This window comes from Lagopus muta, chromosome 2, assembly GCF_023343835.1.
Source record: "Lagopus muta isolate bLagMut1 chromosome 2, bLagMut1 primary, whole genome shotgun sequence".
NCBI lineage: Eukaryota > Metazoa > Chordata > Aves > Galliformes > Phasianidae > Lagopus > Lagopus muta.
The window spans coordinates 49,742,835-49,756,815 of record NC_064434.1 but is presented as its reverse complement, the minus strand read 5'-3'; the positions used below and the strand labels follow the sequence as shown (position 1 = coordinate 49,756,815).

Below are 13,981 nucleotides of genomic sequence, written 5' to 3'. Positions count from 1 at the left end.
AGGCCATGATTCAGCAGCCCCATACAAACATCTAGCTCCAATCTCCCTGCAGTAGGCATGGAAACACTTCACTAGACAAGGTTGCCCAAAGCTCTCTCCAATCTGGTCTTGAAAATATTATTTTTACATTTCACAGAATCATAGAATGGCTTGGATTGGAAGGGACCTTTAAGATTATCTAGTTCCAATCACCCTGATATAGGCAGGGACACCTCTCTCTATATATGGGTTGAGAACAGCCTGGGGTAAAACTCACACTGCAGATATTTTATCAGCATCAGTAGTTGGTAAAACTGAACCTCAGTTCAGATGATGATAACAACCTCTGACTGCTGCAATTAAACCTAACTTTAAATTGAGGATTTCTTCAAAAAGGATAATGTTAGAGCCATCTAAGGTTACTTGGCTTCTGAATGAAAGCGTCTACACAGAGATTTAATGCTCTCTGACTAATGCATTGTAACTTCATTGTATGAGTCCATTTATCTTAACTTTTGTGAGTGCTGCTCTGCGGACAAGCACTTAGTTAGCTGGAACAAGCAATCTCCACTTTGTGCTCATTCCACTCATCACTTTTAGCCTTATACTAAGCAGTGGACAAAGACTTACTCAGCTGGAAACTATTTTTATTTAGCTTAAGTGTGGAATCAGTTCCTCCTCATCTCTTCTTTTTGCACTTATTTTTTCTGAGGTCAGAGATGTTATCCAATACTGTCTCAGACATTCTAATTAAGAAAAACAATCTAATTTCCTTTTACTATGTTTTCCATTTGGTGCTAAATCAAATATAATGTTAGATGATTTAAATTTGGAAAACCCACATATATGCTACACTTCTTGCTTTAAATTTTGAGTGAAATAAATAGCAAGATTCTTATGTGATTAAACTCAGAATACATTGTTAAATTGCTGTAAAATTTTCCATTATAAGCTCCTATTTTAGTTTATTTATAAATTTACCATACTTCAGTCATTGAGGATAAATTTTTTCTTGCTTGGTTTTTTGCCTCAGGCTGAATTTTCATTCAAACTCGTGTAAAAATGTGTCAGCAATTTCCAAAATCTAGGTTAGTGAGCACTATGCTGGGGCATTGTATTTTTTTCAGTGCTAATACCAGTCCATTCTGAGCTTATGTGTTTGGGTTTTTTTTATTTGTTTGTTTTTATTTTTTATATTTGCAAGGAAGTCCAAGCAAATTTATTTAAGTTGTGCGAAAATTTCAGCATAGACATTTATTACAAAGACATATTTCATTCTTATTTTTGTTTTCCAGGTGAATCCAGTATCCTATTGAGAGAAACAAAATATGTGATATTTTAATTGCAAAGTGTGACATAAACCAAATAAAATACTGAATTAAAGTAGAATGGGCAGCTCTAGATTCAGCATTTTTCAGCTGAAGAGTGCCTGACTTAACTGATTTAAAAATGATTTTATATAGTTTGTCATGTTTGTTATATATACAAAAATATTTTATTAACTCTAGTTTGTTTCTCAGAAACTTCACCATATGGCCAACTTGGCTTATTTCTAATCCTAACATAATTCTCCCATTTAATCTTTGAGGGCTCGAGAAATGGTGTATGTTAAGCCATTTGCAAAAAAGAAAGTATATGTCTAGGTAAATAAATCTGGCAAAGACGTGTAGGTGATGAAGTGTTGTTTACGACGAGGTTCCAGGATTATATGCAAATTTGAATATATAAGCATTTGGAGAGGGAATCAAAAGTTCACATTTAACTACCAAATACCACTGACTATCACAGAGCTTTTTCAAAATTTTTTACCTGTCCCATCCAAAATTGACGACATGCTGGCTTGAAGTATTTTGCACAGTGGTTTCACTTGCTAGTATAGATATAAGATGTAACAGCATGCTACAATTTCTGCAAAAATTCACAGCCTAAGGCCTTCTGGATATAAGGAAAAAGTGTTTTTCTTTGGTATGGTATTAGATGTCCTAAAGTAATTGAATGAGTCATCCTGTCCTTCATGCAGTAGCATATTGCTGCTGTGTTCTTCACAGCCTGGTTTTTAGTGTAAATTAGCTGTCCGCATTCCTTAAAGGCTTTGAAAAATTTCCTTGTAGTTTGTTTCTACTGTACTGCTAATTGTTATCAGCAATTATTTACCTATTATGACAGCACATGTATTTCAGTAAAGCAAACACATGCAAAGACATAATGAAATTAGTGAAGTTTGGAATGATTTTTCCTAAAGACATGAACCTATATTTTAATGAGGAAATATTTAACCAAGAAAAAATATGTTTGCACCCCTATTAAATTACATTTGCTGCCAAACTGGTGAAACGAGTGTATGCAAAAATATTACTATGTTTGTGTATAAAACTCACAGTTGTCTTCTAACCAGGGTTATGTTTTCTGTGGTTTACTTGAGTACAAAATCTTAAGTATTGCAAAGAAAATAATTCCCCACTGAAACTGGCAAAAGCTCTAGTCTTTCAAAAGTGGAGTTTGACAAGGAATATATTTATCTGAATTGTTGTGTATTACACAACCCTGTCCATAAACACGGTCCAAAAGTTAAATGGTCAGTAGAGTCCATAAGGATACAAATTTGCCTGCTTCTAGCTGGACGTGTACCTGATTGCTTTCAACAGCTGTTCCTTCTGAAATTAGTTTTTTATTAAAAGAGATGTATTCCTATTAATCCATCTTGTGGCTGAAGTAACATCTAAAAATAAAGAGAGCATGGAAAGCAGTATGCTAGCCATTTATTGATAATAATAGAAAGCATTTCTGTCAAGAACTGAAAATAATTTCCTCCATCAGAAATCTTAGAGCCACTGTGCTTATGTAATGGAATTAAAACAAATCTGAAAGTTGTTGAATAATTATATTTGTTGCCAAATCGTGATCCAAAATCTGAAGACTCACTCAAAGACAAAGCATTTCTCTTGCTCCTGGAATAAAATATTGACACTGAGAAGATCTATACAAGATCCAGTGTCTGTTACTCAGAGATAAAATTCATTTTTTGTTTTTACAAAAATTTTCTTCAATTACTTTTGCGGAATAAAATGCGTACATAATACCAGGAGACTACAGACTTACCATGTAATTTTCTGTTTTTATATTTCTAGTAATTCACAGAGAAAAGCCTCAAAAACAAGAAAGAAATGAAAGGAAGGAACATCTGAAAGGTATGTATTTAACACTTGATCTTTTTTTCTTTTTATCAAAGTCTCAAAACTGCCAGATTTGTTGACCCCTAGGCCTTTCTGTAAATCCCAATTGTGTTTAAGAGTGGAGAAGGTTCTGTAAAAGCCTGGTGGAAAGAGAATGAGGATTTTAAAGACACTTTGGATTCAGCACTCTGCAGAAAATCTAAAATTATATTCATAAATTAATAAGTTTTTACTGTATTATTTACTTATGTAAAATATGCCCAAAGCATAAACAGGTGCCTTTTATTCTTATTGAATAAATCCAAGAAAAATATTTTTCTTTAGGCATAATTCTGAGCAAAATGTAGTGCCTAAATCACAACATAAACACAACATGAGGACTTCCTTTAATAATTTTTTTTCCCTAAACTCGTTTTGGAGGTAATAAAGGGAGAGCATTAGAGAGAATGTGTTGATTTGCTGTTAGTGAATGCCAGTATTTTGTCGAAACCTGCCTACTTGTCAAAACACTACAAGGCTTCTGTGAACATGACTTTTACATAAAACCTTGATTAATGAAGCGTCAGACTGGAGGAAAAAACTCATTTTAGAAGAGCAAATAGGTGTATGGCCATAAGGAATCATCCAAAATACGGAAAGACTAATAAGATCTAGGCACTGCTAATTTATTTCAGAAAAAGAAGACAACTCTCACAACAAAAGTGAATATGTACTTTCTAAAATTTCTGCTTGACTAGATCTCTCTAGTTGTCTCCAATTGGAGCTTTTCCATTTTATATAAATAATTCAAATTTCAAGAGTTAGAAAGTCTAACTAGAGATTAATGACAGGCACATAACTTCAGGTGTTTATTAGAGTGAATATTTATTACTAGAAAATGGAATAGTTGTAAAAAAAGAACATTTTATCTGAGATTTGGCAAAATGACAGATCAAAGACTATCATGTCTCATATTACAACATGAATGTACCATTGACTTCTATTTTTTTTATTTTTTTTTTTTGAAAAAAAGAGAAATGCTTTGATTTCCTTTGAATGAGAAGAATTTAATGTTTTAAAATATTTCTAAGGGCAGGGAAAAATGTTCGTAGAACCTGAACAAATGAAGAAGAATAAGGATTTTTAAGGCTTCTCCCAGTTTTTATGATTTCACAGTTTTATCTAGTGAACCAGTGCTACAATTACTCCAATAATGCTACTGTGGATAGAAATATTCTGCATTCGCTGTAATAAGGAAGATTGGTCTAGTTGGTACATTTTATATTAAAATTATGACTGTAGGTATGTGTCTTTCTAAGGCTCTTTTTTTTTTTTTTTAGAATGCCTGGAGGAACACAAAATTTTCACTGAATCCCCATATTTTTCTACTTTTCATACATTCTCTTTTCAAGATTAGCATATGGAGATAGTAAACAGCATTCTAGTCTAATTTCTAATTAATTTCTCCTTAGTTTAAAGAGAAAAAGAAAAGTTATCTAATGACACAGAGAATAAATAGCTGCCCTTAAAAATGACTCAGTCAGGTATGTCAGGAACTCACTCTGAGGTATTCCATTGCTGTACTGCTAAAAAAACATGAGAGCGAGTGTTCTCTGTTCTTCTTTTTTTTTCCAGTCACATATGAAATTCAAGCTACTGTTAAAGATCTTCCTTATTTGCTCATGTTTGGCCAAAGAATTTTACTTGAGTGGGATGAAATCCCCACAGGAGATATAATTAAAACCAGCCTGCAGTTTCATGGCTGATTTTTCTGAAGTGCTCTTAAATCCTCATGCTTATTTTCCATTGTCTTGAAAATTGCTGTTTGAAATTCTAAGGTGAGTGGGAAATATTACATGATTGACTGAATATCACAATGCAGTTTGCACTGTCAAAAAGTTAGTTTTGTCTTTGCACATACTGGGCAGCTAATTATGGCTTTGGGATCATCATTTGTCAGCAGGTGATCTCAGCTAGTGTTACTAGCTATCCATATCTATTACTAGCTATCCATATCCATTGCTAGTTATCCATCCCAAGCCAGCTGGCATGTGACAGAAGTGCCATTTGTGCATGTGGCACTCTAATGCTCCAAGATTGATTCCAGAGTTTTATGGGACTTTGCCTGACAGAAAATGGAGGGGTCCATATGATGTACTGCTTCTAGTGCAGGGAGCAGCATTTACTATGAGCTCTGTCTTTGTCCTTGACAGCTTTCTGAAAAACAGTCTTCAGGAACAGACAGTTGCAAAAGTTGTTCATACTGTAGAAAACAGTTGGGGAATGTAACTATGATTTGGAAGCAGTGACTTAGCTACTGTTGCCTAATAATAACCGTGTATGGTGTGTGCTGTGCAGATATGCATAGGGTAACACATTAATAACACAACTTGTCATTTCATCTCAAATGACTTAACTTGGAATAATTACTTTTTATTCTTAAGTTTCTTGTTCAACATTTTATATGAAAACTTTTCTTCTTTTCTAGTGACACACAAAGACAGATCAGAAAAACCTGAAAAAAGGGAGAGGCATACAGGTAAAGATTTAATGTTAAGGTTCATATTTTGTGGCAACCCAGGAATAATTTTCCACTTCACTTCTTTACATGTATCTTTGCAAATGGAAAAAATATGATAGAACTTTTAGTAGAAATCATGAAGCTGTGTAAGGTAAATGGACTGACAAGAATGTTGCATACCTCATGCATGTTTTTTGTTTGCTTTTTCTGTTTTACTTAGGTTGGTTTTTTTGTCTTGTTTTTTTCTTTTTGTGTGTGTGTGTATTGTTGGTTGTTTGGTTTTTTTTTTTTTTCCTTTTCTTTTTTTAGAGAGAGATAATATATTTTATACTCTGGTTTACTATAATTTCTCAGTAATCTCTGAGTATTTCCAGCATTCACAGTACATATGGTTTCTAAGAAAATATGGCAATCCAGAAAAATCTCTAACATCAAAAGAGAAAACGTAAACAAATGTAATGAAGCAAGCCATGTGGGTAATAAATACACAAACAAGAAAATAGCAATAAACAAACATTTTAATTACAGTACTGACTAGACTTATTTCATAGTCATTGAAATGACCAGAACTGATATTTTAAGCATTTACTTGCAAAAAAAATGATATCTAGTATTTATTTTATCGTCAAGAATTCTAACTTTCATGTGAAACATCGCCACAAGCCTGGAAGATAAATAACAATGCTCACGCATACATTTCTGTGTTCTCAGTATAAACTCATATGCCAAAGTCAAACAACTAGCTGAATGTTTTCACACATCTGGTCCTTGTAGGGTTTGTCAGTGAGTAAGAATGTGTATAGATATCAGTTCTGGGCACCTGTGAATAGGTTACTGTATAAACATAAACTAACAAAAAATTACAAAGTCAGATCCCACGGTGGAAAATATTTCAAAATATGCACCACTAAATGACTACTGCACAATCAGGTGTATTTTAACCAGAAAACTTGTCACTTTAGTGTACTTTATTTCAATTTGTGAAGTGGAAATTAAAAGCAAACAAGAAGCCCCAAAGAGCATTACTTATAATGCCACTGCAATTAGATTTGTAATTAATTATAGTGTTCAATCATTCATGGCTGAAAAAACTGTTAGTTATTATGTGGAGATCAGAAAGTCCTTCAGAAAGAAATACCCAACAAAGTAATAACCAAGAAAGCTCAAAAATAAGAAAGAACCAAAGTATACCATTACCAAAAAAAAAAATAAACAAAAATATGCACAACCCCTGGCTACTTTCTGTCATTGGATTACAGTTGTGCTAGAAAGTCCCTTCTTCTCCCAGCCAATGACAAACCTCAAAGGTACTACATGAATCTTTGACAATTCTGGTTGTATGTTTTGACACCATCAGCAGACAGCTGCAGCTGATTTAGTCTTTCTGGTCATGGTGCCTAGATTGTTCTTAATCCTCTTCTTTTTCTCACCCATTTGCAAAACTTCTCTTTTTTAACATCAGTTAATATTGCTCTTACTTATTTTTAGCGATCCACAGAGAGAAATCTGAAAAGCCAGAAAAGCATGAAAAAAAAGCACCTTCTAAAGGTAACAATAATTATTATTGAATAGTGTACAATTTTAGATTTTTATCACTTGTGTATTTGGGGAACATGTGAAGATGAGATGCAATGTTTAAAACTGTTTTAGTCCCCATAGTACAGTCTGTGGCAGCTCTCACTTTTACTTGAGCAGATCTTAATCATCCTCTAAGTGAAGTCTACAGTGTATATTTCTTGTTTAGTTCTCTTGTTTAGATGCACAGATCCCCCCCCTAATCAGTCTGGGGGATTTAAAAATACAATCAGCTTTTCCCATGCTCTCATTTTTCAAGACAAATATTTATTATTGCTTGGTATTTGAATTTTTTTGCTCTTAAACTTTCTTAATTATCTTAAGTGTTGTTTTGTTGTGGTTTTTTTTTTTTGAAAGAACCAGATATTTCTACAGTGAAGTTAGATTCTAGTCTTTGCTTAATTTTATTCAGTCAAACCACAAAAAAAAAATACAATACAATGTATCTTAGTATCAGCCTTTTATGGAATTTGATAATTTTTATGGCAATCTGATGATAATGGGAAACACAAAATAATTAGGTGTGATTTTACTCTGTCCAGAGAATAGAGACTCAAATGTTAAAACTTTAGGTGGCAGTGAAGAGAGAGAAACTGTAATGACATAAAGACTTTAAAGACTGAAAAATAACAGTTATGGGGAAATGAGGATGCTCAAGTCCAGGCTAACTTCAGGGAACAAATATTCCAGAAAAGACTTGCAGCTGCTTCCCCTGTTGTGAGAATTTTTTTCTATGCCCAATAAAAAAGAGCTCTTCAAACACTGTTAAGTATTCCAGAAAATTTCAGTAATATTGTCAATGGTTTTACAGGCTGGTTCAGCCCAGTTCCATGACCAGTAGGGTAGAGGGGTTCATGAATCTACACTTCTGGAAAGGGGAAGAAAGGGGACCCCAAATCATTAAAAACAGTGGCAACGATCTGAGAAGAAACAAACTACTTTAATACATATGGTATTGGAAAGGAAGATAACACACTACGATACAATATAATTAGAACTGAAACTAACTAATCAAATATAATGAGAGAGAGCGTCCGAAAGGTGGAAAGGCCTCAACATAGTGCAGAGGTGAGACACACAGTCAGGACAAGCAGCAGGGACGAGAGAGAGCCGAAAAAAGGACAGGTCAAGTTATCTACCAGGGCTTATATCCCCTCTCTGAATGCAAAGTCCTCGGGTATGTAGTTCTTCTCTTCTGGACAGGTACCTGGAACTGGAGCATTAACTCTTTAACTCCCAGTGCACTACATGATGTTATGATGAGGAATACTGATAACCAAAAGTCATAAAAGCATGACAAATATAAGTTATAATCAAAGAGATCTTCTAAGCGTGAACTTAAAAATAGAAATAGAAATAGAAATAAAGAAAAATATCAGTCGTAGGACATATAGATAGCAATTCCAAGCTGAAATTCAGTTAGAGTAGTATCATTTGCAAGAGGGGTAATTAACTGTCAAGCCTATTTTGTATCCAGCAACGTATCTGGACAGCAAATACAAGGAAAGATAGAAGTCACTTCATAGCATTTTGACTGCCTTTCTGGGACATCCATCATGTACATGTACTTCCTTGTGCAGACATAAACTCTCTCAGATATAGCTCTGAAGTGAGCACCAACCTTGTGGCTGTGTTCACAGCAAATCCAAGTTAAGAAACCCCTTTTTCTGTCAGAATAATGAGACTAGTGTAGTCACACAGATTACTGTTGGCTTGAGCACAGGCAGAATAAGCCTATGTTTACTCAGAGCTTGTGCAGAGCAAGTTTATGACATTTGGAATATACAATACAAACATTCTGTAAAAATCTTCATTTCTGTGTAATTGCAATGTCCTCTGCTTAGGTGATTCTCAGTAGGTATTTTGAAGCTTTTCAACCTAGTGAACCTGAGAAAAAAGAAGAATTTTACAAAACAAACAAACAAACATGAGTTGTAAAGAAATGTGAAACTTTCAGGAAAGCTGTTGTGTTTTAACAATTTTTTCAAATTTTAAAATTTCAAATTTTAACAAGTTTTCTCATTTGTTTGTTTGTTTGTTTGTTTGCTTGTTTTTAAAATTTTCCTAATATACAACTGTACTCATTTCTAGTAATTCAGAAACACAAACTTGAAAGACATGAAAGAACTGAAAAGAAACCTCCTCCCAAAGGTATTTATTTATTCATAATTTTTTTTTAACTACAATTTACTTCAAAATTTATAAACTTTATTTAATTGCAGTAGAGAATAGAATATATATGAAAAATCATCTACGTTACACTAAAATTTGAATGAATTAAAACTTCTTAAGAGCAACCAGAGGTTAGTTCTATGCATAAACCATTTGAACCTGTTGAAATTTCAATGACTGAAATCCAAAGAATCAAGGAGTGTTGGGTTGGTAGGGATCTCAAATATCATCTAGTTTCAAATCTCTTGTGATGGGCAAATTTGCCACCCACTATATTAGTCTGCCCAGGGCCCCATCCAACCTGGTCTTGAACATCTCCAGGAATGGTGCACCTACAGCTTCTCCGGACAAGCTGTGCCAGTTCCACATGACTCTACGAATAAACAATTTCCTTCTAACATATAACCTAAGCCTCTCCTCTGTTAGTTTAAAACCATTCCTTTTTGACCTATCATTATCTGCCCAAGTGTCACTCTCCGTCCTTATATACTGAAAGACCACTGTAAGGTATGTAAGATATTTGGAAACCCCTTCACTCTGCTGCAGGGCACATTATGAATAGTCCTGTCTCAGAACAAATGTGGGAATGTGGTCAAAGAAGGATTCAAAAACACAAGACTCCTTGATCAGAAACCTAAACCTATCCAAAAAAGCTACAATAACCATTAAAAAAACAAACAAACAAAAAAAAACCCATAAAAACAAAAAAATGTTCACATATAATATTTCTGTCTAAACCTGTTTGGCTTTGAGGAATTATAGTTTTCATCAGATCTAAACAATATGTTGATGAAAAATATTCATTAATAACCACACAACACAAGATAAAATGTTATTATTATTTTTGGGGAAAAGAATGACACTGAAATTTTGACTTGATTACTTGCAGAGGAGAAGAAAGTAAAGCACACCAAAGTGGAAATAAAAGTTAAAAAGGAAGTGAAGGATGGAAAAGGAGAAGCAAAGATGACCGAGAAGATCAAGCAGACAGAGACTAAAACAACAGAAGTTGGGTTAATAAAGGCCAAACCGAAATTCAAGGAGGAGAAAGCTCTTCAGCCTCTTACTAAATCGGAAAAGAAAGGTAAACAGTATGAGGAGGAAACAGACGAAGATCTTAAAAAAGTAGTAGAAATAAAGGAGAAAGAAGGAAGTTAGAACTGGCAAGGACCAAAATCCACCCATGAAAAAGAAAAGAGCAAAACAAATTCCAGCTGAATCTCAGGTTGTTAGATGGAAACTATCAAGAATAAAATAAGTTTAATGCAAATAACTGTTTTTTCATGGCTAAAGATTCATTTTTAGTTTGAATCCTCCTTTACCAAGGACCAATGTCCCCAGTAGGCTGGAGTCTTCATGGATTTGCTCAGTAGAATGTTATTTTTTTTTACAAAATTTACTTTGGAAAATACCAACTGCCCAAAAATCTGTTGGAAATTCTGTTTATTTTCTCTATCTCCATGTCCTCATTAACAATTATAAAAGTAGCAGCAAATGAAAGAATGTGTAATCATTTGTATTGCATCAGAGTATGTGAGACATTGCCATGTACTGTATGACATAATTATATGCCTGCTTGATGTTATTTGATATGATTGCATTCCAAATTTCTCCTAAAAAGGAAAGAAATGCCATTTCCTTGATGAAAGGAAGAAATTAAATTATAAAATAAGGAATCAACATGCATCAACACAAAATGCAGCTGTTAGTTATATGCTCCTCTTTCTCAGTCAGCCTCAGATGTTGCACTCCCAAGTCACTATGAATGCTCTGTCTCTTGATAAACCTCTAACTATTCTAGTAAATTAGATTCAACTTTGTATGTATGAAGTAGAAGCTGACTTTCTGTAAGAACTGCCACAGCAGCCACAGGACTATTCTGACATTAGTAGAGTTAGCTCTGCATTGCACAGCACACCTATCTGATCATTTCAACTGATAACCACAAATAAATTATTATGGCTGAGCATCAAAACAGCTATTGCTACACAGCTATCCTTATCTGAATGTCTGAATCTAAAGGGGCAAATCCTCCAAGAACGTCATACTCATAAGTTCTGGACGCCGTAGGGGTTGTTTAAATTATGTATTTCTAGAAATCTGAAAGGGGAGTTTTTGAGACAAAGCCCCTTTCTGACATGTGTAGTATATTGGGAGAGCATTATTTTATACAATTTATACAAATAAATGTATTTTAGTTAATTCCGGTTTTCACTTGAAATACTGCAGCCCTTGAGGTATAAAATCAAAGCAGCATCATTCATAACGTTCTGATGAATGGAAAAGTCCAGCAAACTGTTGAGTTGCCATTGGGATGTGTTTTTGTTTGCTATGACAAAGTTTTGGTAAACAGTGGAATTCACTTTGTACTGTTCAGGTTAAAGCTCTCAAAAAGCAACAGTTGTGCAGATGAGGCACTTTATTCCCTTGATAGAAAACGTGTTTAAAGTGAGTTGGGATCAAAGAGAGAAATAGATGGATGTGAAATAGATAGAGGAGGGGTGTGGTTTGTTTGTTTTTTTCTTTTAACTGATAAAAATTAGGAAAAGGATCAGTTTTAACATCAAAGATTAACATATCACTTTGTAAGTCTGCTTTAGATTGTGACCCCAGGGACTGTGCACTGAACCACAGCAGGTGGAAGTGGAAATGAACAGCTGGAGCATAGAAAGAAAGGAGTCTCTTAAAATGTCCTTATCACTGGAGATAGAGTCACACACATTCAGTGAATGCTGCCTCTTTCACTTCTGTTCCTTTCACCGCAAACTGCTGCTATCCAACCAGATACTCTCAGAAAATTCAGATCTACATTTCAGACTCACTGTGGCCCATGATGATCATAATTTTTAATTTAAAATGCTTTAACCAATGTTCCCTGATCTTGCAATCCTTACTTTTCCTTGTTCAAGGGAGTGGTTTAGCCAGCATTTCCTGAAGACTGTAAAAAGAATTGCAGTAAACATAAATAGGAGTTGTTATGATGCTCCCACTGTTATATCAGTCCTCAATGAAATTAAAATTAAAAAAGATAGTCTGTTTCCCAGGTAAATCTGATGAGGTCAAGTGACAAAGGAATACCTGTGACTGTTTTTATTAATAAGAATTTAGCTCCAAACATTGAGATGAACTTTCAATCATCAGGTGAAAATCTGTATCACCATGATAGACTTACAAGGTTAAAACTATCGTGAAATTCTCATTTGAGCAGGAGAGTTTAAATTGAAATTAATTTTTAGCCATGAAGTGTTGTTTGGAGAATCGTACTCATTTAAAATTCCCAATGTTTCAGTCTTTGCCAGTTGGCAGAATTGGACTTTAATAGAATGTTACTGTGCACCTTATTATTTCATATATAGTAGAAATACTATTTGTGTTGTTCAGTTTAGAATTTTGCCTTCAGTTTTCTTTACAAGTCCCATTTTTCAGGAGTTGAGTTACTAAAAGAAGATTAATACAAATTCTTTCTTTCCAGGTGTGGTTAAAACTATTATTACTATTTTATGTTTATTCAGAAAAATAATGTTTTTATATTTATCACAGAAAAAAAATGTCTATTTTGATCCTTGTTTGTATTACTATCATTAAAAAAATATTATTTTAGTATCAAGGGAACTGTGTGAACTGCTAAGTCCCCAGGCTATGCCTGTATCATAACTTAAATAGATTCAGCACAAGCTTGTGCTCTGTCCTGTGACAGTCCATACAGCTTATGTGCCCTGACAGTTTAGTATCATTGCCTTTTAGCAGTCTCTTACACAATGCCTGGAAACAATCCAGAGGCTCTTCCAAATTGGCAGCATGGATAAAGACAGACAGCCTCCCAGCAAAATGGGGGTAAGGAAAATTCAGGTTTCTGGGCATGAGCTGTGCCCTGCCATTTTCTCTCAGGGCTAAATAATTAACTGTGGTCATTTTTATTATACAGACATAAGCTGATTGACTAACTCACTAAGGTCCTATTTCCAAGCATGTTGAAGTCAGTAAGCTGACTTCACAGGGGCTTACTGAGAGTACTTTTTCCTGCTTCTACTTTCCTCTCTCACCAACCCCCTCTCCATGACAGAAAATTAGCACATAGGCTTAGTACAGATATTGCAGCCAAAATGTTCAGATTCCTTAAGGACGGAATCCAAGACTGGAGCTGATCAAAATGGTAAATTTGAATTCCTAAATTCAAAATCAGAAACTATTATGGATAGTCATTAAAGGTTTAAAAGCACTCATGGACTTGTGTATGTTCTGGCAAGTTTGGCCCAAGTCCTTCAATTCTAACTAGAAGTCCTGGCAATTAGTAATAGGAAACAGCTGCATGGGCTCTAATGGACTATAGAAACAATTGGTTTAACTACTATTGATGCTCTAGTGAACTCTGTAAGAAAGTAAATAATAAAATCTTACATTGTTAAGAATATGATTTTATATTTTCTTTTTTATCATTATTATTTTTTTACATTTGAAGCATTTCAAAGTCCGTATAATACTGCTTTGAAGATGGCAAAGAGAAAAAGTGGCCTTATAGGTGTGCAGGAATGAGATGCAACTGGAGATGGAGAATGTAGCTTATGTAACCTTACCTTGGAAG

The 13,981-nt window shown here is 34.3% G+C and overlaps 1 protein-coding gene across 11 annotated transcripts in view; it reads left to right on the top strand.

Annotated features, from left to right (window-relative positions):
• The window catches only part of TRDN (triadin), a 208,688-nt gene that overhangs the window by 64,431 nt on the left and 130,276 nt on the right, over positions 1 to 13,981 (top strand). For 10 of the 11 annotated variants that reach the window (XM_048937079.1, XM_048937077.1, XM_048937080.1 and 7 more), the window contains 5 exons: positions 3,108 to 3,167; positions 5,620 to 5,670; positions 7,141 to 7,200; positions 9,319 to 9,378; positions 10,289 to 10,483. In XM_048937079.1, coding sequence (XP_048793036.1) covers positions 3,108 to 3,167; positions 5,620 to 5,670; positions 7,141 to 7,200; positions 9,319 to 9,378; positions 10,289 to 10,483 — 426 coding nt within the window. The remainder of the gene's footprint in view (positions 1 to 3,107; positions 3,168 to 5,619; positions 5,671 to 7,140; positions 7,201 to 9,318; positions 9,379 to 10,288; positions 10,484 to 13,981) is intronic. The other variant, XM_048937085.1, reaches the window with a different exon arrangement.